Here is a 24,752-nt window from a genome sequence, read left to right as displayed (position 1 = left end):
GACTCAAAACATGAGCCAGGAAGTGGCTATTGTCCACTATTGATTTGATCACAGGTGGCCTGGTTCTCTCGGATCAATAAAAAATAAACATTTAAATGTCTCACTAAATATACTTGAGTAGACAGCATACTTAGACTGTGTTTTAGAGAATGTTCAGTGCGGGGAAACACTGATTAGTGTAAAGGCATCATGGTCCACTTGAGTGTGAAGAAGTTACATGTGCCAGATACTTTTTGCATAGCTGACTTATAGCTGTCTGGTTAACAGTCCCTGCCTTGTGGTTATTGCCAAGCTGTTGTCACACTTTGGCAAGGTATCTAGCTAGCATTTTCACAGTTTTGTATTTTACTAGCACTGACATTGGCAAGCAAGTGAAGTTTTACCAGAGTCCCTCTTTTGCCACTTGGCAATGCCCTTAATCAATTATTTTAAAGCATCTAACTAGATAAAGCGGGAGAGAGGTATAACTTTGAATTCACAGCCATGTACAGAGTTTCATAATATTAAAGCTTTATTAAAACTCTGTTTTCCGTCTTTGGCTGGTTCATTGTTGTTGTGACAGACCTTGATATAATTCAGCTAGTTCTCCACTGAAGATCCTAGGTCTGGTGTACTTGATCTCAACCAGGACTTTATTTCTTGGACTGAAGCTAGCAACAGTAGTCCTTTCTTCTCTGCAGGTCATCCAGAAACGAACACAGTGAAATTGTTTATCAGCTTTGGAGAGCAGTTAAATTCTTTATCTGGGTAGTTAGTGTAACATTTTCCATGTGATGTGATCATCTCAGAACATAAATTTATTTCTTGTTTAAAATACCACACTGATGACATCTTTGAGATTGTCTTTATTATTTCTCAGATGGCTCTGTTTTACTTAACATTAGGGATGGGTATCGTTTAGGTTTTATCAGATACCGGTGCCAAACCGGTACTTTTGAAACAGTGCCGGTGCTTAAACGGTGCTCGAACTGGTGCTTAAACAATGGAAAACACAAACTGTGTCCTAAAACCTCTCATGTTTAGCAGTTTTTTTTTTTTTTTTTTTGGTAAAAAGTTAACAATGTTTTCTGCAGCTAGAGGGCATATATGGTTTCACTCTATCAAACAAGAAGACAGCCGCATGTAACTACCAGGTGTTTGCTAGCATTAATGTAATAACATGGTTAGCGTACTCAACGTAAATTACACACGAACAACATGAAGCTACTCACGCAGAGAAGAACGGCTGCTGCTGCTGCCATCATCATCCTTCATCACTTCTGCTACACTGGCAGGGCTAGGGGCCAGGACTCTCCTCTTCGGGTTCTTGGGGGATGTTGCTAACTCCGGGTCCGATAACAGGCACCACACCCGCAGTAGATGTGCTCAGTGTGAGGTCTCGCAGCAAGCTATCAAATACGGCGCATTTCTCGGCTTTCAAAAAAACACTATGCGTCGCCAGGAATTTCATCAGATTCGAGGTGTTACCTCCTTTGCACAGTATAGTATATAGTATAGTACATACGTACCTGGGCCCGCCTACTACGCTTGCAAAGGTAAAATGATTGGCTAAAATCCAAAGTGTATGACATCTGAGGGGGGGAAAAAAGCACCGAAATGTGCACTGCTTTTCGGTCTGGTTACTACCGTTCATGTCAGAACCGATACCGGTATACCGGTACCCATCCCTAGTTAACATTTACTCAATGTAAATGATTTGGGCTTAGCAGTCTCTTTTTAGGGTTTGTAACTATGGGGTCTTTTCAAAAACACATTTTTCTAATAATAGATAATTATGGATTTATCCTGGATAGCTTTTTAATGAAGGGTTTCTAGGACCCAACAATTAGATCACCCCTCTAATATTTTTTTAGGGGTCCCTTTATACTCCTAGAAAAGCTTAGACACTTCAGGAAATGGACGTGGAGCGTCTGAGGATGTGTAGCTGTGTGTTATCATCAGAACTTTGGCAGCAGATCCATTAGCTTCCTCTGTGTTGGGCTTGTATGAATCAAGTTTGTTCCATCAATGCTCAGTCAGATTGAGATTTGAAGTTTTTTTTTTTCATTTTAGTCCACATTGATGCCTTGGGCTTTATTATTTGATTTTTGGCGTGTGGAGTGTGGTGGAGTGTTTGTTTTGCTGGCCTACACACGTGTTCATCAGGGAGAGCTGTTGGCAAGTGAGGTTGTCTGGTCCCACTGAATAACAAATTGAATTTTTGCTTCAAATGCTAATCTCTACAAGATATGACAAAAATGGATGTCTCCTAAACTATAGGCGATATCTTCCAGTATCTTCAAACAAAATCACAAGGAAGCTTTTGATGCAGCAACCTCTTTGCAGTCAATTTAACTTGGTTGCAGACAGCAAACACTTGCAACCAATTGGGGAACACACATTTTTCCTGAGCCACCAATGGTTGTAAGGGGTCACCAACTGGTCTCGAGACCTTATGCTTGTCATTCTCACCAAGAGTGGTGTCAAATGACAAAAGCCACGTCACATCCGCTGGTGTAAGCCGTCCTTTAGTGTTGTTTCAGCTGGTTGCACATTTAAGTTAAATTATAGCAGGTGCAGTTATTTTCAAAATGGACATGTTTCAGGCATGACTGTGTGAGCATGTCCACCTCTACAAGCATATACATGACACAACGAACATGGGAGGACAGAAATCGTGGAGAGAGATTACTGCAGCAGTGCCGAGTAATTTCACGAGTACAAATGGATGTGGCTGTGTGATGACGTCACCTGATCAGCGCACAAAGCCATTGTGGCGAGCATAAATGGATCATTAAGCCAATGTCATTTGAGAGCAGGTTTTGGCTGGTGAGCGATCTTTGAAGAACAGCTGAATAGCTCCTTGTGAAAGAGTACTTTTTAAAAAATATTTTTATTTTTTATTATCATCAGGGACTTACTGAGCTTTTTAGGAGGGGCACAAATGCACTTATATAATGGAAATGAGAGTGCTTGATATGGAGCAGGAAAAGGAGAGCTTTGTAGAGAAAATTAATACAGAGAGAGTAATAATTATGTCCTGATTATTTGGCTGTCATAATTTAGAAGCCAGAATCAGAATTAAAATTAACATTCTTGCAATATAAAGTATAATGCTTTCTGTTAGAACTGTTTGTTTTCTCCTTTTTATTCATAATAACTTGAGTATTTTCATGTTTTAGACACCCAAGTAAAATGTCAGAAAGGTATGAATGTATGCCTCCCAACCTGCTTCCATTGTCATTGTCTTGGGCATGTTGCATAGCTCACATGTCAGGATTAGCTTGTTATTGTTTAGCTGTGAAACAGTAGAAGCTGTAGCATTTCTACATCTGCATTCCTACCTGTCCAGGAAGTCTCCCAATGAACTAACCTGTTTTTATGTTTTTGTTTTTTTTATTAATTGTGAGTTAATTGTTGGCAGAAATGCTAAAATAAAATTTCAGGGTTCGTTGATATGCTTCCTCTTGATGTCATTTTTTTATTGGATAGATGATTCAATTCATTGATCACATTAAAACAAAGTACGACAAAGACAACAAAAACAACGATGGAAAACCTTTGTACTGACATGTTAGTTTGATTGATCTCGTAGGCTGATATCTTCAGGTCCTTTTGTGCTTTCCTTTCTAAGTGTTTCCAGGCTTCTTTAATGGCTGCTCAGCCTATGACTTAATATCTGTTTCATGAACCTGGCAGGCCATGTTTAGTGGTGTTTGTTGGCCTCGGGCTGAGTGGAGACAAAAGACACTCCTGTTGAGAGGTTCAAAAAGTGGCCTGCTGTCTATGAAGAAAAGCAGTTTGGTTTTGGGCCTCATTTCTTGTACCTCCTCCTTCCTTCTCTCCATTGCTCCTCCTGAAATGGCAGTGGCTGCATACTGTCAAGGCTTTTTGGAGCTTAAAAATCCTTTACTGACGAGAAGATTTATTATTTTTATATGAAACGATGAAAGGAATTACAAAATATGTATAAATAGAATAAGTGAATTTGGCATGAATACAGGAATGATTTGACAGATAAAATCGTCTGTACATGCTGGTTATTCAGGCTTTTTCCTCTTATTCTTGTTGGGTATGCAGCCTTGGGTGGTGATTTGGGTCTTCGTTGGCAGTGGGGGTCTTGGAGTGGTGTTACAGTTGGAAATGACTGAGCATGCTCTGTGGAGACCCTCTGACAGAGAGGACCGACAGAGGGAGCCACCAGGTCACATGACCGGCGAGGTGAATGTGCATGCGGGGAAAGAAAAGGAAAGGAGGAACAATCTGTTCGACAGATCCTCGCGCTCTCCCTCTCTGTCCTCCCTCCTTCCCTCATTCTCTCTCTCTCAAACACACACTCTCTCCCTCACTCACTCCTTCTCTGCCGCCTTCTTCTTCTCAATGGAGGCCATGAGAAGAAAGCAGGTATGATGCTTCCTGGAGGCACAAGAGAAACGACATGTTAGCTTTGTATTCTTCACCCTTAGTTGGCTTTTAGTGGTCTGAGGAGATGCATAGTCTTTCTTCCCCGTTCCTTTTAGACCAAGTTACTACCAATTAGTTTGAGCTCTTGCTTCTCTTTGAGAAGGTTTCTCTGTTTTTGTTTTTTCTTTCTTTTTTTTTTTTAATTTAAGACGTGCTCCTCGAGCTGCTCATCTGTCAGTAATTCTAATCTGTAAGATTTCTCTGGATTCCTGAAATCAAAAACTAGATCTTAAAGGAGAGAGGATTTGTGTGTTTTTTGTGTGTGGTAGCAGAGAGATGTGATTATGGCATGGATGGATCCTGTGACTGGAGACGGCTCCCTTTGAATTAGAGCAATCACTTCATGACAAATGTCAATCTCAATATGGGAAGATAAGTGTGACCTCCTGAAGATCTTGAAATTTACCTGATTTTTCTAAAGTGAGGTACAGCCACCTTTTTTGGTTATACCTTTATCTTTAATCCCTTCTCTTCTCCACTCTCTCAGTGGTCAGTATGTAGCAATGAGGTCACTGTGGACCTTGTCTAGGCTACATTATGTTCAGATATATACTGCAGATGCTGTTTATTAATTTAGAGGAAGTACATTGGGGTGTGATGTGAGCTTCTATGTTTACCAGCTGCTGGATTCTGGCTCAGGGTCATTGGTTCATTTGCACAATGTGTCCCATGGCGGGTTAATTATTGACATATTCATAAAGGTTAGCTGAAATTTTATACCAAGTCAATTATTTTTTAAGGCTATCTTTGCCTTTTTTTATCTAGACAGTGGACAGCTGGGAAACGACAGGAAATGAGCTAGAAGAGAGGCTGCATGACAGACCACCCAGACTATTCAAACTGAGGGTTTTTTGCAATTACAGTCTGCAGCTTCAATCCCTAAACCACCTGGAAACAAAAGCTTCTTTGCCAGATTTCTTTAGCACAGTGTCAGGCTGTTACTGTGAAGTGGTAGCAGGTTAAATGTCAGGGTGATCTATACGATTGGGCATTTTTTAGGATTTTTTTTATGTAATGGGGGGGGGGGGGGGGGGTACTTTTATGTAAGCAGATCACAGCAGAGAACAGGTTTTGCAAATTGGTTCTTCATTCTTGAGGGATCAGGGTTCATTATTGTTTTATCTCATCTGGGTACTTAGGTACTCGGTACTTAGTGGCAGCCCCGGCAGCCTGATAGCTGCCTGTGTAATGTGTTTGTGGTTTGGTAGCTCTGACTTGTTTTTAGGTCTCTTTCAGCAGATCTAAAGATAGGTCACATCAGCACCTGCCTTGTCACATAAGAGGTTCACATTAAGTTGTATGGACAGGAAAGGCTGAACCTTTATAGTGCTATGCGCTTCTTTCTAATATTTATAGTGTAATATCACTAGTAAGTCCAACCACTGGGGCCTTCTTTGTGCACTCATAGTTGCAGCTTAGGCTCTGATTAGCTCTCACAGCCTTGGTTTCAGCTTTGGAGCTTCTTTCAGCAGCCTCCATATTCCCATCTATGAGCTTCCAAACCCCTTCAGTCCCCATCTAGTGGAAAACTGCTGCAATGGCTGCGCTGTGTCAGTAAACAATCTGGTTGCGAAATGGCGGCGATCTGCAGACAGCCTTCTCTGCCTCCCTCCCTCCCCCTTCTCCTGTCTCCACTGTGTATGTTCCACTTTTCACCACTAGGGGGAGGGCTGAGGCTTGTGTGTTTTTGTGTAACTGGCTTTCTTCAAACCATGGGGGGAAAGGGGGGGGAAACTAAAAGATTCTTCTTCTCTTGATGCTCACAAGTGTTCACTAGATTCCTCCATGTAGATCATACACCAAACAGGGTTGTCCCAGACTAGATGTTCTTTGGGGACAAACCCTCACAGACCAGTCCTTGGCCTGGACTTGTTGCTAATTGATTAGGTTAATGTTTGGCTCCGGAGCATGAACAGGGACATGTTTCCTGACGGTTTATTTAGTTGGAGTCTCGGTTGTAAGCAGATCAGGACTCACACAGTCTGACTGTCTGAGCCATTGAGGAGAGGCTTTAGAGTAACTGACTGAATCCATTAGCTTATAGTGGCCTTATTCTCTCTCAGGTCTTTTGATTGGCTTTGTGTGAGAAGAAAATGTATCCTCTGCTTTCCTTCATAAAGGTTAACTGATATTTTATGCAAAGTGTAATGTTTTTGGATAGGCTTTGCCTTTTATCTGGATGGTGGACACTTGGGAAGCAAACAGGGAGAAAGGATGCATGGCAGACCACTCAGACTAGATTTGTTTGGCTTAATGTGAGACGAAAATGAGTCCTCTGCTTTCCTGGGGCAATCGGCTTCAGTACCTGACTTACTTCTCATCAGATATGACCTCTCACCACTGATCAGCACGTGTCTGTCCCTAAATATGCCCTAAATGAGTCTTATGAGGTTAGGGAAAGTATAAACCTTTATTTTCTGTGCTGGTTCTGTGTAATTCCTCAAGGTTCAACTGGCCTAGATTGACTAAATGTTGATATTTGAGCTGAAAGTAAAGGCTTTGCAGCAAAGTAGACCTTAATAGTAAGCATGAGAGTGAAGTCACAATGATTTTTCCTTCAAGGCCTCCTGTTTCCTTTGGGCCTGTTTTTCCAGCGTGAGCATGAAGATGAAGGTCTGCTCCAGAGGAAGAGTCTTCATGTTTCCTGCTGTTATCTCTGAGATGTAAAGACAGTCAATGGGTGATTTGGTTTTCTTTTGAAGCTGTGGCAGGTGTCTGTTGCTCCACTGGTTAGTTGTAGCATATAAGGAGAGAAGCCGGAGACGATGCGAGTGCATAGGGGTGGCCCCCAATCTCTTGGCTGGCTCTACAGTATTCCTGACACTGATACATCACTGAAAAACACAAATAAAAAAGGATTTTACACAGGATTAGGTGCATCGAAGGATGATGGTTTAATTCAGAGATATGCCTGCTTAGGCCTGGATCACAAATGTGGTTTTGAGAAGCTAAAACCAGAATTTCTGGGGTATTTTTATCAAGAAATATGTCTTTACACTCACTTTTCAGATAGTCTTAGGCTTTAGGAACACCTGGGGGCCTGTTTTTAGACACATTACAAACTAAGCAGCCACTTGATAATGTTATCCACAAAAAATGTATTTAATAAAGCTTAATTTAACAGTTTCCCTCACATGTACTTTTTTTGGTTTTTGTTTTTCTTTAAATCAGCCCGCTGGTTTAGCCAAGAGCTGCGTGGATAAAGGTGGATCCACAAAGAAAGAGGGACTCGATCCAGGAAGCAATGGAGAAGAGAAGTCAGGTATTTGTCTAAATACACTTGAACGTGTTTTATTTGTGTAAATGATGGATTTACATTGTGATTTAATTTGTCTTGTTTGGATGCAAAGATGGGGACAAAGAGGTAGCAGACAGACTGGCTTTTTCCCCTGCAGCAGAGGTGATGCTGAACGGCACCGAGAGCGACGACACAAGCCACAAGGACCTGACAACAGGAAATAACAAGACTGTACTGTTGTTAAATGAAAATGGCACGTCTGACATGGAGCCACCGCATGGTTCTGTTACTGGAAGCAATGGATTCATTCTCACTAAGCAGCAGCCGCCGGAGCAGGAAGGCAGCGCTGCAGCGGCACCAGGTTTGGGAGTTTCCCCTCACAGGACTAACTGGTTGCCCTCGGGCTCACCGACAGGGGGGCATGCAGCCAAAACCCTCCCTGCCTCAGCGTCTGGGAGTGCACAGAGTTCAGGTGCACTGAGGACTGCCCCCAGTACAGGGACAAAGCTGGGGCAGGGGACACCAGACACTAAAAATGGCCCCAGTTTATCTCCTTCCCCGGTTCCAGCGCCAGTCACCGTACACAGAGCGCGCAAGACCATGTCCAGACCTGCTGTCAGCCCTGCACAAAAGGTGAACCATGACCAAGAGCAAAGGATTATCATGTTTGCTTTAGATTTGTTTTTTTCGACACCTTAAGGAATAAAAATAGTTGAAGGCCAAATTGGAAAAATCTGTAATTCAGAAATGCCCTTACAATATACAACAGGTTTATCCCTGCAGCAACTCTTATAGTAATACAGCTTATATTGCCCTGTATGCAATTTTAATAGCAGTTTCATAGTTAGGGTACTATTAAACTGCTAGAGGCTTGCATTATGCTTTATATCAGCAGCTCTATCATACATCAACACAGGAGTTCTCAGATTCCCAGCTGGCAAAGAGGGAGATGCTAAAAACGTAGGAAAAGATGAGATGTTCTGCAGAAAACATCCTCCTCATACATTTTGTTTCCTGTTTGAACTTTTTCCATTTCTTTTCCAGTGCTGAAGCGTGGTCATTTCTGTCTGAGTATCCACACCTTAGCATTTGGGTGCCTCACACTTGAGTGTGAATGGTTACAAAGCTGTGTTAAAGTAGTAGTTCATGCATGCTGCAACACATCAACCCTAACCCTGATGTTAGAGCTTACAGGGTTAATCTGCGACTATAAAGGCAGGTATTAGAAGCAATTTGACCACAACCACATTTCCTCTGAGTAATGGTGTGTTATTCATTTCATCCCAAGGGTGTTGGATGACCTTGAGGTCAGTGACTATGTAGGCCAGCCCAATTTTTTCTTGTTTCTTGTGGTTTTTGCCTTCATTTGACTAGGCAAATCACAAAGAACAATTTCTTTATAGATCTGGCTTTGCGAATGTGTATTTTGTCCTGATGAACCAGAAAAACAGCTTCCCCAAACTCGAAGCTGCAAGCTGTCGAAACAGAATTATATAATTGTGTACTCGAGCATGACGGCTTCCTTTTTAGACCTGTGGCTCTTTTCACAAAAGGATCTTATCTTGCCACTCTTTGTTACCTGAAATGTCACTAAAAGTTCCTACCGCTTAAGAACTGTTTACAAAGGTGCTGACAGGAACATTTAATAAGGAGCAGAGTGGAAATGGAAGAGATTGGGACCTTTGTGGAACTTTGCTTTTGAAATGATTGTCATTAAAACTAAGATGGGTGGAAGGAAGAACTTGCCACCATTGAAACACCTCATGTGGGTGCACATTTCTCAATAAGAAGAATTACCTGCAGCACTTGTGCAAACCACAACAAATGTAATGGGTCTCCTTGGTGAAAAGTGAAACTTTTAATTGGAAATTGACCCCCCCCCCCCCCCCCCCCCCCCCCCCAAAAAAAAAAAAAAAAAGACAAAACCAAACAAAAAACTGATCAAATTTTATTTTTAAATCCTACCTGATGAGACTTTATTTGTTTGTTTGTTTTTAAACCCCTCAGCCCTTAAAGGCTGATGGGTGTCATCACCCTGCCAGCCAGTGAGGCAGGCATCACGGAGACCCAAGTTTATGAATGACATGACTCAAGAACGAAGTAATGTAGGAGTTTTAAATTGATACCATAGGGGTATCGTCTAGGAGGCTGAGGGGTGTCATTGGCCGTCTGCAATATTTGGTTTAAAACAGGTTTCTTGCATATTTTTCAAAGCATTTTACTTAGCTGGATGTTGTCTAAGTAGCTCTTATTTTCATCCTCATCAGAGGCTGTCTGATGCATGGTCTAATCTCGTTTTGCATGCTGTGTCATTGATATCTGGATATGACATTTTTCTATCATGTAAAAACACAGCAGTGTTATCCTGGAGAATAGGGGTCTAGTGCATAAGTATTAAATTTAATTTTTTATTTTTCAGCCAGTTTGATAACGATTTTTAGCACTTAAATTGGTTGTGGTTCTGGCGCCTAAACTTTTAATGTCTACTTACTTTTGGGCAAACATGTTGAGGCATATTTTGTAAAACAGAAAAAAAACAAGGAAATTGTTTCTTGATTGGAACAGTTATTTATTTTTTATTTTTTTATCAGGCAAAACTTGTTAGATATGTAAAAATGTAAACATCTTAAACATTTCCTGAAATATAGATAGATTTGTATTACTTGTCTGCAGCAGGAAGCAGGCTTAATTCTCAGACCTTTTGGTTTGATTAGCAGAAGCGGACATGGGGCACACAAGTTCTTCACTCTGAGGTTCATCGAGCCAGCTGCTCAACAGGCGGCTTCTCTAATCTAATATGAAGGCAGATGATAAACGATACGAATGAACAAGATTTTAACAAGAGCAAATTATAGCAAACACAGGGCTCAATGGTAAGTCCAGTAAAAGTTAAGCCTGCATTCTTGGCCAGCATCTGGTGACCAGTTTTATACAGCCTCAGTTCCTTGTCCTGTGACCTCAGTAAAAACCTTGAAGAATTTATGGGTTCAGTCAGTAGTTTCAGGCTGTTTAAAACACCCTAATTTGATTCAGTTGCAGTCATTATTGATATAAAAGAGGAGGATTATCCAGGGTGTGCTCTTTGGCTACTGGGCGTGCTGTGACCATCAGTTTCACAGTCAGATCCAGCCCCTAGTTTCAGTTTCAAAAAGCCAAGATGGCTGACAGCTGAAGGCTTCACAGGCTTCACTAATCTTGCATTTGTGACACTGATATTGTGCTCGGACATGTAAAACCACTTTATATTTCTTACAGTCAGTATTTTCATGAATTTTACCTGGTTTAGCAAGTGACCCATAAGCTGTAAGCCTACTGCAGAAGCCCAGGCTCAAGTCAGCCCTGAGCTATTTACTGCTTGTCATTTCCTGTCTGCCACTCACTTGGTGAAAGATAAAATAATAAATTAAATCTTTATTTATTTATTTATTTTTTTTTTAAAAGAGCAAGAGATTGACAGAGAAAGAAGTGTTTTTAGCTGCTCCCTTCCACTACTCGCTTGTTTTACACAGCGACAGCATTACTGCATAAGGAAGTTAAAATAAAATCTGTGCACATTATCTTCTGCATCTTTGAATAAAACTTAGGATATTTCTTAATAAAATAGCTGCAGGCTGGAATTAGCCATCCTGGCTCTCTAGCAGGAATAGCTGCAGCCTGCAGAGGGGAGTCTAGAGAGTGGGCGCAGCATTTACTCCACTATATTTGTTTACACACTTTAGATACTCGGTTATAGATACAGATTAACTAGCTAGCAGTATATAAGAAAATGTGTTTGTGCAAAAGTTCGAGCAACTACTCATTGCTTTATATGTTTTCAGGAAAATGAAAGGGAGGTTCAGTGATGTATAGAAACATGCGCAAATATAAAATGAATATAAGGCAAAAACAGTTAAATGACCACCTTCATTTTTCAACACACGTTGGCGTCTCTTAGGAAACCTTCTAGTAAGGAATAACTCTCTAGGCTTCTCGAAGGACATTCAAAGTTCCTTTTTTGATGTCGGCAGCCTTTTTGTAATTTTCTGTCACATTGATCCCACACTGCTTCAGTAATGTTGAGGTTCAGGCGTTGGGAGGCCAGTCCATGGCTAATAGCGTTCTATTGTAGTCTGTATTTTCATGCTGAAAAAATGAAGCTGTTGCCAGTTAGAAGCTTTCCAGATGGTAATGAATGGTGGTTCAAAATCTGATGGTACTCTCCTGCTGAAATGAAGCCCCAGGCAATGATGGAGCCTTCGTGTATTTGAGTCTTCTTACTTGGAAATATTTAATTGAATGGTTGTAAAACCGTAGCTCACTATGTGGACATTACAGCACTAAAAATGTTGGCTTTATTTTACTTAAGTGTGTGTATATTTAGGTTTTATTTAAAAAATAAAATAAATTTGGGCCTTGTTTACTTTCCTTATTCTGCCATAAATATACTGTTACAATCATATGCTTATATTAAGCATATCCAGTTTCAGATAATGAAGTCACTCTTTGTAGCTCAATTGGTTTACTTCTACAAACTCAAGTTTGAGGGAGTTTTTCTGTTCTTGGCTCTTTATGATGTCAGTGCGTGCAGATTTCACTTATGTGGACATCTCAGACCCACAGCTCTGATTGTGAGCACAGGTTTAAAGTTAGGAGACAGAGGATGAGCTGATCAGCTGAACCAGGGCTTAGTATACGATAAATATGGATTATTTTGTACTTGAATCATGCTAAGCTGCTCTAATGGAGTCCCTGAATAGAGTGGGGAGGGGGGGATCCTGGAGCTGGAACAAATCCATTTGAATGAAAATTGGTTTTAAAAACAAGGAAATAAAACAAGAACTAACCATGAGGAAACCTTTTGTAACACATTGATCCTAAATGCTTTTGCCACTCTGCAGCTTCTTAACAGGGAATTAAGGGAAGCAAAGAGTGCCAAAATGGAGTCTCATGTTGCACCCGACCTGCAGAAATCCTCACCGCAGTCACCCTCTCAGAACCACCTACCTCAGAGTCCACCAGATACACCATCTTCAGCACAAACTGCATCATCAGCTTCACCAGCACCTGTTCCTCCACCACAGCCACTTCCAACTCCTGCAGAACCGGCAGCTCCTTCGGCTTCTCCTGCTCCTGTCCAAGCCAAGCTCCAGCTAGGTTAGACTGACTCCAGCGACACATCACAAAAGCTAACGCACTAAAAATTGGAGCAGAGTGTAATGTTTGTCTGCGGCAACACTCTGCTGTAAATGTGGTGTTCTCTTGTGCTCTAGGCTCTTACTCGGGAGCGCTGTCATCCCGTAAGAAGAAGAGGCGAATGGGAATGTACAGCTTGGTTCCCAAGAAGAAAACCAAAGTGCTAAAGCAGAGAACTGTGCTGGAAATGTTTAAGGAACTACAGCAGACTGCCAAGAGTCCAGAGGTCTGTGCTTCTCATCTTTTCAAAAATTTGCAAAATTAAAAGAAAGCGTAACACGTATTCATTTAGCCTCTCGAGGCACATCTCATACATTCATACAGTCTTACGCTTCTCATGCACTCTTCTCTGACAACTTTTCCTAGTTTTTTAAACAGACCAGGACTGTTGGTATGGTAAGGTTAAAGGGAAGTTGTTCAGGTTCATTTATGACCGCGGAAATGCTGAGATGCGGCTGTTAAGGCATGCAGTTTAAGATATAACATTACATCCACTTTCTTCCATTTGTTGTCTTGCAGGCTAAAGAGGTGGCCAGCATAAATGGGGAGAAAGTGGGAAATGCATCTGAGGATGAAGAGTCAGAAGATCTGGAGTCTGAAGAGGAGGAACAACAGCAGCCATCAGAAGAACCGGAAAGTGCTGCGCAGGAAACCTCTGAATCCATCGCTCAGGTTGGAGAATAAAAGTTGTTTCCTTCTCTTGAAATCTTGTGTGGTTGTTTCTTTGTGGGAACTCTGAATAACTGTGAATGCAATGCGTTGCAGTGAAAGTCTTATGTGTTAAATGCTACTGATGAATTCTGTTTGCTTTTCCTGGTGGAGGTGAAAGACGAGCAGGATTCTGAAGAATCTGGAGAGGAAGAGTTGGAGGAAGAAGGCACTGAATCTGACTTGGTAAGACCGCTCGCCACCACTTCTCCAACTGCATCTCATACCACCTCTTTTAGCTAAAAATGGAAGAGAATTGATGTGTTTTGTTTTTTGGTTTTTTTTCTTGTTTCTCTCTGTTATTAAAATCATCCCTGTGGCCAAACTCTCACCTGCATCAGAGCACAGAGTCGAGTCTGAAGAAAAAATTGAAAAAGAAAACAAAAGCAGACAGCGCATGGCTCCGGCCCTCCAGGAAACGAAAAAGGAGGATGAAGTCCAAAGGTGATCGCTGTTCCTCTATATGCACATCCACCCAATCACCTATCTCAATATTCTCAGGCTGACTGATGCTATTTCTTGAGAGAAACATGTCGCAAGTGGATGACAGAAAGTAATTCTCTGAAACCGACATTAACCCCAGAAACTGAAACTATGTACTGCTGGGTAAATGTTCAGCAGTGAACTGATTTTAGCCACCTAATAGATTCAGTATCGGTTTATACACTGGCTTTATTTAGATTCTTTTCTAAATAAACTTTTCACCTCTTTACCTGCTGCCAGACTGACAGAAACAGTCATTTTAGTTCAAAAACATGTGAATTGTTTGTGTGCTGCTCACCTTGATTGGTGGGTTTATTTCTCGACTTCAGACTTCAGATCTGAACTGCACATTCACAAAATAAACAATAAACAAAGCTCTCAATTGTTGCAGCAGCTCTGTCTGTGTCCTTGATTCAGGTTCCTTTTTTAGAGGGAGCTTGAAATCCCATGTGAGAGGTGGAGAAAGCTTTACTGGCAATATTGCCTCATTTTATATCTCTTAACCCAACCCTAGGCCACGTCTCCAGCTGTTTGGTAGCGAAAAATACATATGTATCTGGCTGTGGACAGTATTTTTCAGTATACATGCACGCAGGATTACAGCACACAGTTAAGTTAGCTTATTTTGGCAGAAATCTGTGTATTTTCTGACCATTTTTGACAATTTAATTTTAAAAGTATATTATATTTGTGTAAATAGTTGCTCAATTAATAAAATGAGCTTTAAAAATGTATATAATCACAGTGCTGGTGATCTTCTGGGTAAAAATTGGATTCTAAAAGCATGAGTTTAAGCCTCTGCTAAACCCTAAAATCTGTCTGAGACTCTACAGGGTGGCTTTGACTTTTATTGACTAAAATGACAAAAGTTAGATTGCAAGCTGACTAAAACTTCAGATCCACGTTGGTCTGAAAACATGGCACAGTTCAAACCCAGCACCCAACTGGTTGCACTTGTTGTTCCTGTTTGATATACATCTACACTTCTGCAGCTGCTTTGAACTAAAGGAAAAATGCCATAATTATATCTTGTCCGAACATTTTTCACCAAGGCTCTTCCTTAAGTATTTTCTTATCCTTCGTCTTTCTCACAGAGCCGGAGGTGGCTGTTCAGCCTCAGGCTCTAACTCCAGCCGAACCCCATGATCACAAGGAGTACACGCAGATTGTCCCACCTGTCAGCCTCAGCACGCCTTCACCCAGCAAAGGTGAGATTCAGTCTAGTTCAGTCACTCCAGTTACCAGAGGTAAGGCCTCAGACACAGATTGGCTCCACCTGCCTGTGCCACAAAACCCGTCGAAGCATCTACACCCCTAACTTCAGTATCCAGGTGGATGAGTTACTTACTAAAAAAAAAAAAAAACCCACCACTCAAGAGTTGTTATCGAAGTGGAACCTATCCAGATGCCAGAAGTGTGTTCATAGCAGGCTGTAAGCATGCTTATTTCTGCTGTGAAGTTGGTTGTTAATATGGTTGCTGGATCTTTTTTTTTTCTTTTACTTTCCTTCCCTTCGTGTGAATCAGGAGCTGTTATAGTGCACACGTTCAATGCAATGGAGCCACAAGGTTTTAAAAGACAAAATGCTACAGAACTGAGAGAGTGGTGAAGATTGAGTATTCGATTTTAATTTGCAAGTTTTACACCCAAAATTACAAAAAAAAACCAACAAACCTCCAGAGGGCTTCTATGATATTTGGGTGATAAAGGGTTAAATGTCTTGTTTTGTTGATTTGAATAAATAGTTTTCTATTCCTGGTGAGACCAATGTGGCTGATTTCATTGGCCACGCTCTTTTCTTTCTTCAGACACTTCAGGGTCGGCGGTTGAGGAGGCTCAGGAGCTTCCGCTCTGCAGTTGCCGCATGGAGACCCCCAAGAGTCGAGAAATTCTCATTCTGGCAGACAGGAAGTGCATGGCCACAGAGAGTGTAGATGGACAGCTGACTCGCTGCCAGGACGCTGTAGTGAAACATGAAATGATGCGTCCTTCCAACTCCGTTCAGCTACTCGTTCTGTGCGAGGACCATCGCAACGGCATGGTGAAGCACCAGTGCTGTCCGGGCTGCGGCTTCTTCTGCAGAGCGGTGAGTGAAAACTGCGTGCCAATCAGTTTCAGGCCTCTGGCTGCAGTTTAACTGGCAGCTACTGTCACAAATGGAACAATTTACACAGATGAAACACTTGCATGGTAAATGGCTCTGCATTTACTCTGAAGATTGAAGAAGCTGCACTAATCTCAGTTCTTTGGGGTTAATGAGGCTTTCACACAGGACACAGCATGTGATACGTTTGCCATTTCTCGATGAAGCCACTGAGGTTTTCCGTTTTCTCTGGCTCCTTTACTCATACCTCAAGGCCTTTTAATAGCTCCTGTAAGGAACGTGTAACTCATCTAATATGTTTATACACACAGTACGTTCACAGATACATAAGACCACACAGTTTAGTTTGTGCTTGACAGTCTTGACTAAACACTTTCCTAATTTGTGCCTCAGATTTCTAAGTGTGAGTCCTGGATGACACTTAGATGTCAGTAAGTTTTCACTCATTAAGTACACGTCGTCATTCAGTATCCTGAAGAACTAACTTTATCAGGAGAAACTTGAAGTAATTGTTTTCATTATGGCGGACTCTCACATCATTCACCATTCTTGTTTGGCAGATGTTGGTTGTAGGGCTCTTGCTCCTTTGGGCTCTTATGAGTGAATATTGTAGGTTTACAGAAGCAACCTAGACACTGTTTCCATGTGAGACGTGGTCAGAGGACATGTGCTTTGTGAATGTTTGTTTACAGAGACTGTTTGTTGTTCCTGCACAGGGGACCTTCATGGAGTGCCAACCAGATGTGAACATCTCTCACCGTTTCCATCACGCTTGTGCCTCAGTGCTGAAAGGTCAAAGCTTCTGTCCTCACTGCGGAGAAGAGGCCAGCAAGGCCAAGGAGGTCACCATTGCCAAGGCTGACACCACCTCCACGGTGCCCCCTGCTCTTGAACATGGGCCAGCCACGCCTGGAGCCCTCGAGGGCCGAGCAGACACGACCACTGGCAGGTAAAAATGCAACTTTGGAACTATTTTGTTTGTTTATTACAAAACGCCGAACTTAAACTTTTGTTCTCACTTGTTTTCTAGCTCCTCTTGTTTAACTGTGGGGGCTGAAGTCAGTGGCCGGGCTGACAGTTCGCTGCCTGTTCGTTCTGCACATGGATTCGACACATCTGCTGTTCCTGGGTCCTCCAGGGCTGCCCCCCTGCAGGCTGGGATGGCAACAACAGCCCTGTGTACACTCACTCCAGGACCCAGAGAAACTCTAGAGAGCATCCTGGTGGCTCTCGACACAGAAAAGTAAGTAAACCCACCTTAATTCACCTAAAAGACCACGAGCCATTTACAAGCTAATTCATTTTTTTGTGTCTGTTTGATCAGACCCAAGAAACTGCGCTTCCACCCTAAACAACTTTACCTCTCTGCCAAGCAAGGAGAACTGAAGAAGGTCCTGCTCATGTTGGGTACGTAAATCCCATTCAGGCTCTGTCATCTGCACTCATTTTCATTTTTCACCTTGTAGCGATGTCTGCCAAGATTAGTTTTGGTCTTTCTTCCGGGAAGCTGGTGTAATTTTCATGACCCTCAAATTTTATTATGAATAATTTTACCACATGCATTTGTAAGTTTTCTGTGTTTGTCTAATGCTACCAAAGTCCTTGACCCCCAGCCTAAATACACAGTCCACACACTGTATACAATTTCAGCCCATCTGTCACCACAAGCTGGCAACTTCTTGTCACATGCATCCAACATGTGACAAGAAGTTGCCGACTTTGATCCAAATACTAATTGTAAAATCACAAATGATGCCATTAAAAAACACAAATTATCCATCAAAACTAGCTCTGCTCTAAGCTGGACAGCTGGCACAGTTTACACAGAAGTGTGGGGGGGGGGATTTTTTTTAAACATAAACGTTGGCAGGTATTTTCATGCATCTTACTCGCCTTCCTTTACCTTCCAGTGGACGGCATTGACCCGAACTTTAAGATGGAATCGCAGAATAAACGCACCCCGCTGCACGCAGCAGCAGAGGGAGGTTACAAAGACATCTGCCACATGCTTGTTCAGGTAACCTTGTGCGTCACATCTCTCTGACGGAAATATTAAACTTTGAGTAACTTTCTGACAAAAACCTTAAAATAAAAATCTCAACCAGAGGTTTATTCTAATATTAATGATTCTGATTTTGTGGAAGCAGTTTTACACTAGCTGTTTGTCTGATGTTTCAGGCTGGTGCAAACTTGGACATGTGTGATGAAGATCAGCGGACTCCTCTGATGGAAGCCTGTGAGAACAACCACATGGAGGTGGTCCTGTACCTGCTCAGAGCTGGAGCCAGTGCCATGCACAAGGTAAATATGCACCAGATTTTTCTCTGAGGTTCCCATCAGCCAACTAAAGATCCAGGTGAAATGTTTGACTAAACCTGAATCAATAATTAAATCCTCTGCCATTCTCAGGATGTTGAAGGGTTCACGTGCCTCCACCTAGCGGCCAAATCTGGCCATTACAAGATTGTTGAGCACCTTCTGTCCACTGGACTGATTGATATTAACTGCCAGGTTAGTACACTTAAAATGTCTCTTGTGAAAGAAGGGGAGAGGCTGCAAGATTGAAATGTACAGCTTCAGGATGCAGCACTCTGCTGTCTATGTGTTAACTACAGAGCCATGTGTAGACTAGCTTAGCTTAGCTTTAACAAGCAGTGAAAAACAGCTATCCTAGTTTATAAGAAAACAAAAAAAAACATGTGTGCTTTCACTTCAGCTTCCCATAGTCACCCTGTTCCCAGTTGATTTCAACCTTAGCAAAAGGTTGGTTTTCTGGCTGTAGTTTCATGATTGCTTTGTAGATGAGGGGGTATCAAGCTTCTGATCCATGGGCAAAGAAACAGATGGTGTCCAGGTTCCTGAGGGTCCTTAAAAAGTCTCAAATGCATCATTAATCAAAAATAAGGTCTCCGTGTGTGTTAAATATCTCAATGTCTTTTTCTAAAACTGCAAAGAAATAATTTTTCTGACATTGTTATTGAAAATGTCCAAAATATGTTAGCCTTCCTTTCTTAGCAATGAAGCAGAGAAGATTTGAAACCTGGAAATTAATGCTGGTTGCTTAAATCTGATGGTTTAAGCAGTTCTGACAAGCAACATAGATGAAGTTGTTGTGGATGCTCATGAGTACACATGAAACTTGTCTCAATCCTAGAGAATTTGTACAGTTTTCAAAATTTCATTTTGAGACATTAAAAGTAGAATTTAAAACATAATCCTAAATTTAGCTACATTTGTTGAAACCCTGTAAAAATGTCTTTCCCCATAACTGTTTAAAATACTTCCTCACTAGTCTTTTAAGTTTCTTAAAATTTCAGATCTGAGAGATGATAAACAAAGTTTTATATAATAGTAATTCCCGTTAGGATGTGCGTTCGTATTCAGTTTATTTATTTATTCAGTGTACTGCCTACAAAGCAAACATTTTGCACTGATCTAAAATGTTTTGGTTGACTGATGTCCTCTGCACTAAAAATTGTTGCTCTCAAAGCTCAGTAATAATATGTTTCATATGATCTGTAACTTCCATTGCAAAAACAAAAAACATTGATTTACTTGTTTTCCATTCATGTGACACACTAGGATGGATTTCCAGTGTGTATTTTTACTGTAAAGCACTTTGTAACTGGGCTTAAAAGGTTCTCTGGGAATAATTTATGCATGACGTGCTGCACTCTGCTGCATGTGTCTTGGATTAAGAAGCAACTTGCTATATGTAGCATCAGGACAGCTTTGATGTAATGAAGCAGCCTTTCCTCTTTTACTACTCTGTACTCAGGAGGACTGAAAATTAAAAGCTGTGCTTTTCTTCTTAGTAGTTTGTTTTTTGTTTTTTTTTAATAGGAATTCCAATATGTAGTTGGATTGATGTTGTTTCAGTATTTCTTCAGTGATTTTCAAGCCCATTATTAATTTTCCACAGGATGATGGAGGCTGGACGCCCATGATCTGGGCCACAGAGTACAAACATGCAGACCAGGTGAAGCTGCTTCTTACTAAAGGAGCTGACTGCAGCATCAGGGACAAGGTTAGCATAGAAGTCTCTCCACCCCAGGTTTGAAATCCTTTGCAGAAAAATGTTGGCTAATTGTGGGTTTATTTGGGTTATCTTCATTTAGGAAGAAAACATTTGCCTTCACTGGGCCGCATTCTCTGGCAGTGTGGAGATAACGGAGCTACTGTTGAATGCTCACTGCAATCTGCAAGCTGTCAACATCCACGGAGACTCTCCTCTACACATTGCTGCTCGGGAGAATCGCCTGGATTGCATCACGTGAGTTGCCAGCCTCACCTACTGAATAAAAACGGCGCTAAAAAAAGTAATTGTTGTCGTAGATAGTCGGTAAAATGTGTTCTTTGTCTCATCAGGCTCCTCCTGTCTCGAGGAGCAGATGTGTTTTTGAAGAACCGCGAGGGAGAAACTCCCCCAGACTGCTGCAGCCACAACTCGAAGGCCTGGGCCGCTCTGCAGGCCAACAGGAAGGAGAGGGATGCCAAAAACATTAGGCTTAGTCGAGCAGAAGAAAAAGCCCTTCACAGGTTAAAGACCAGGCTGGGAGGGATAAAGCATCATAAATAGCGATGTCAAGATTCTGTCCACCTGTTTCTTTCAAATTAAAGCACCTAAACTGTCTCTCTGTCCGTTTACAGTGACATAGCTTTAGGGCAAGAGCGAGTTCCCATCCCCTGTGTCAACGCAGTTGACAGTGAACCTTACCCAGATGGCTACAAGTACATCCCCGAAAACTGTGTTACTTCCCCCATGAATATTGACAGGAACATAACACACTTACAGGTGAGCTAAAGGCCATCTGATTAGGCTTTTAACATTACTTAAACCCCAACAACAAACGATAAAGAGACAAACTAAAAGGAAACTGTCTGCATGAAGAACAGCAAGTTCAGATTTACAGAAGAAAACCCTGTCATCAACACAAAGATCCAGTATCGTCAACACAGTTCAAGAAGAAAACCTTTTTTCTTTTTACTCAAAAAGTTGCAGATGAATTTGCGTTTCGACTTAGAAGTGATGAAGTTTTGGAGGCGATCCAGATTTGGACCCAGTAATCTATGGAAGATTCTTCACTGTTGCAACATAACACAGAATTCACATCATAACTTACAATGTACTTGGATCTGTATTTAAGAAAAAATAAATAAAACGATCACGTTGTGAATCCACAAATGCTGGCTCATAACTGCCAAGGGGAGGAAGGGTGCAGCTGAAACCTGGAAACAAGTTACAGCACATTACCAGAACTTCACAGGAAGTCCTGTGATTTCACTCACTTATCTCAGTCCACTTTCTGTTGCTAAGGTTGAAATCGTTTGATTCAGATCACCCAATTTTGCAGACACTTGTGGTCAGAAGTTTACTTTTGGAGTGAATGCATGATCAGACTGTTCCGGCACTGTTAAATGTTTTAACGTCTTTTGTGTTGCATTTGATCCAAGCCATCAGTAATACAGTGCCATTAGACATTTTAAAAAGAACTATAGGTTTTTCTTTGCATTGTGAAGTTTGTGAAGTGACCTATGTTATTTTCCGCTCTGTTGCAGTACTGTGTTTGTAAGGAAGACTGCTCTGCGAGTATCTGCATGTGTGGACAGCTCAGTCTGCGCTGCTGGTACGACAAGGTAAGAATGGGCTGCGAGTCTGAAAGTGTGCCTACACCTTAATGAAATAAGCTTTACCCAACATGAACTCACTACAGTTTAGTGTAACTACCATCGCTGAAACCATCAAGCTCATAGAGAGCACTATGTGTGTATTGTCCTGTTTAGAGTGGTCGACTTCTACCTGAATTCTGCCGAGAGGAGCCGCCTCTCATCTTTGAGTGTAACCATGCGTGCTCCTGCTGGAGGACCTGCAAGAACCGCGTAGTGCAAAACGGACTCAGGTGATTTAACAAATAAAACTCTTAAAGGATTTGTGGCTTTGTAAGCCAGCATGGGTATATAACAGTTTTGATGTGAAGAGCTGCACTACTTGCTGTGTGAAGGTAAAAAAGATGAGTGTTGCTTAAAGATGTTTCTGGTCCTCTAGGACCAGACTCCAGCTGTTCAGGACCAGTAAGAAAGGCTGGGGTGTTCAAGCACTGCAAGACATACCACAAGGGACCTTTGTATGCGAGTAAGTCAAAGACAGCCCAATAACGCTTGTTTTGTAGGGATCGATCCTTCAGTGTTTCCCAGCATAATTTATAGTTTGAAAACGAGGAGAATAGTGGCCACGACTTTGTGTTTTATCACTTCTGCTTTCATTTTGGGAAAAATTAAAATGCTATTCTTGCACGTGCAGCTTTATCTTTATCTCCTGCCAGATGGTCCCAAGACTGACCCAAGACGACTGTCAGTAGTCTAAATGCAAGTATTACACATACAAAACCAGATGTTTGGTTAAGTTTAGTTTTAAACAGGAGCGTGGAAGGATCTGAAATATCTGTCTTAGCAAAGGAAGTGGTACATCACGCCTGACCAACACAGAAGGTTATAAATGACTTGGATTTTTTATCTACAGAAGTCAGACTGGACCCTGGCTGAAATCACTGCTTTTCAAAGAGGAATTGGTCATGAATAATGTGCTGCCCCTTGTTTTTTACGGCCCTTCGGTACACTGCAGTTCGTGCCTTATGTGACTGATTTTTCTGAATGTGCTTTAAAAACTCTTCTAGGGACGGGTGTTGCAAACCAGCTTGGGCTGTAAAGTCTGTGGTGTGTTGCACGGTTCATGTCACAAACTTGTGAACAAAAGATGAATATTAAAATGTTCCCGCCCCTCATGGCCTGTCTGTTTTTGAACAGGTATGTCGGTGAGATAATCTCTGAAGCAGAAGCAGAGATGAGGCAAAATGATGCTTACCTGTTCAGTCTGGATGACAAGGTGAAGTAAAAGTGAAGAGAAATTTGAATAGACGTTGGACTGTTTTCTGGTTTTCTTCCTTCTATGCAGAATTCTTTTAAAAAATGTTTTATGTCATTTATTTTATTATTCCCCCTTCTGCAAACCACAGGATCTCTATTGCATTGATGCTCGTTTCTATGGAAATATCAGTCGCTTCCTCAACCACATGTGCGAGCCCAACTTGTTCGCTTGTCGAGTGTTCACGAAACACCAGGACCTGCGCTTTCCACACATTGCCTTCTTTGCCAGTGAAAACATCAAAGCTGGAGAGGAGCTTGGGTAAGCTTTAGCAAGTTATTTAAATTTATGTTTATCTGTTTTTCTGCAATGTTGTGTTTGTTGTTGTTATAACACAGAGTCCCCTGTTTTGTTTTTGTTTTGTTGGGGGTTTTTTTGTCCCCCACCACTTAGAAAATCTGAACAAATAAAACAAAGAAAAACAAACAAAGTTAAAAAAAACAACAACGCTGCACAAGACAGCAGAGCAAAACAAATACGTTTCTGGGGGTCTAGTAATGTTATAGTGATGAATTGCTACAGATCAGCATGGCTATTTAAGAGTTCCAACCCTTACGTGTGGGAAATGAGTGGGTGGTGACTGAAAGAGTGACATGGATCAGGTGGCAGAAATGAGCCCCTGGTTTGTGGCCACCATGGTACCATTGCCATTTATACTGGCTCTTGAGACGTGCCGGACTTGCTGCAGTTTTCTCCTGAATGCAGCATCTCCCTCCCTCAGCAGTTAAGGGCAACAGTGGCATGCAAGAATGAGGCACGGGGCCCTGAGCTGACCCACTGCTACTCCACATCACAATGAGCTAGCTGAGGAAGCTTCCTGGGTGGGAGATCCCAGGACAAACTGGAGAGATTGTGTCTCTGAACTGGTTTTGTAATGTCAGCTGAAGAGCTGAAGGGGATCTGGAGAGCTTTGAATTGACACTGCCACAGTGTCGGTGGCATACCTGAATAAACAGCAGAAAGTGGATGGACCATTTATAAAAAATGCTAACTTTTTACCACTGCTGACTGTATTTGCAAGCAACATTTGAATAAATTACCTTTTAACTGCTGTGAATTTACAGCATTTGGATTTACATTTAGAACTGCGAGAAGCTTTTGGCTGTAAGATAAATGTCGTTTTGGTTGCATAGCAGCACTTTTATGTAAACATTTCCTTTCCTCTGTCGTCCTCCTCTCAGATTTAACTATGGTGACCACTTCTGGGAAGTCAAAAGCAAGGTGTTCAGCTGTGAATGTGGCTCATCCAAGTGCAGGTACTCATCAGCGGCAATGGCGTCCCTGCAGGCGGACAGCACACCTGAGGACCAGCAGCAGCCCAGCGCGTCGCCTGACACCAGCTCTTCCAACAGTCCTTCCAGTCCCTCCTAAACAAAACAAAAAACAGCAAAAAAAACAAACAAACGCTCCACACACTAAGTTTGGCCTCGTGTACTGATGGACACACGGGGACGCCAGTCCACATCCTCTTTAAACTTTCATTCGTGAACTTGTACTGTATCTCCACTTTGGATTGAAACCACGGACCACTGACCTTTGTTGAGAACCTAAAGACGAGATGCACAATCACATCCTGGACTAACCTCCTGCTCTATTATTCCGCCGTATATAATGTGAACAGCAGGGGGTGATGTCATCACGCACAGTAAACGCCACAGAGACGATCTTTACATTTCATACTT

The 24,752-nt window shown here is 41.8% G+C and overlaps 1 protein-coding gene across 2 annotated transcripts in view; it reads left to right on the top strand.

Annotated features, from left to right (window-relative positions):
• The window catches only part of ehmt1b (euchromatic histone-lysine N-methyltransferase 1b), a 37,744-nt gene extending 13,270 nt beyond the window's left edge, over window positions 1-24,474 (top strand). The window contains exons 1-26 of one of the 2 annotated variants that reach the window (XM_085167153.1): window positions 1,227-4,383; window positions 7,615-7,705; window positions 7,794-8,314; window positions 12,559-12,814; window positions 12,931-13,079; window positions 13,373-13,525; window positions 13,676-13,747; window positions 13,903-14,005; window positions 15,139-15,252; window positions 15,853-16,130; window positions 16,865-17,097; window positions 17,179-17,391; window positions 17,473-17,555; window positions 18,059-18,165; window positions 18,327-18,449; window positions 18,558-18,659; window positions 20,071-20,175; window positions 20,267-20,421; window positions 20,517-20,687; window positions 20,799-20,943; window positions 21,708-21,785; window positions 21,933-22,048; window positions 22,195-22,281; window positions 22,953-23,031; window positions 23,162-23,331; window positions 24,252-24,474. In XM_085167153.1, the coding sequence (XP_085023279.1) occupies window positions 4,054-4,383; window positions 7,615-7,705; window positions 7,794-8,314; window positions 12,559-12,814; window positions 12,931-13,079; window positions 13,373-13,525; window positions 13,676-13,747; window positions 13,903-14,005; window positions 15,139-15,252; window positions 15,853-16,130; window positions 16,865-17,097; window positions 17,179-17,391; window positions 17,473-17,555; window positions 18,059-18,165; window positions 18,327-18,449; window positions 18,558-18,659; window positions 20,071-20,175; window positions 20,267-20,421; window positions 20,517-20,687; window positions 20,799-20,943; window positions 21,708-21,785; window positions 21,933-22,048; window positions 22,195-22,281; window positions 22,953-23,031; window positions 23,162-23,331; window positions 24,252-24,441 (4,224 nt within the window). In that variant the 5' untranslated portion in view covers window positions 1,227-4,053 and the 3' untranslated portion in view covers window positions 24,442-24,474. Of the gene's footprint in view, window positions 1-1,226; window positions 4,384-7,614; window positions 7,706-7,793; window positions 8,315-12,558; window positions 12,815-12,930; window positions 13,080-13,372; window positions 13,526-13,675; window positions 13,748-13,902; window positions 14,006-15,138; window positions 15,253-15,852; window positions 16,131-16,864; window positions 17,098-17,178; window positions 17,392-17,472; window positions 17,556-18,058; window positions 18,166-18,326; window positions 18,450-18,557; window positions 18,660-20,070; window positions 20,176-20,266; window positions 20,422-20,516; window positions 20,688-20,798; window positions 20,944-21,707; window positions 21,786-21,932; window positions 22,049-22,194; window positions 22,282-22,952; window positions 23,032-23,161; window positions 23,332-24,251 lie in introns of those variants that run through there. The other variant, XM_085167154.1, reaches the window with a different exon arrangement.
• Window positions 24,475-24,752: the final 278 nt, after the last annotated feature.

Source organism: Neolamprologus multifasciatus, chromosome 7, assembly GCF_963576455.1.
Source record: "Neolamprologus multifasciatus chromosome 7, fNeoMul1.2, whole genome shotgun sequence".
In the NCBI taxonomy this organism is placed as follows: Eukaryota; Metazoa; Chordata; class Actinopteri; order Cichliformes; family Cichlidae; genus Neolamprologus; species Neolamprologus multifasciatus.
This window is presented reverse-complemented; position numbering and strand designations above follow the sequence as displayed.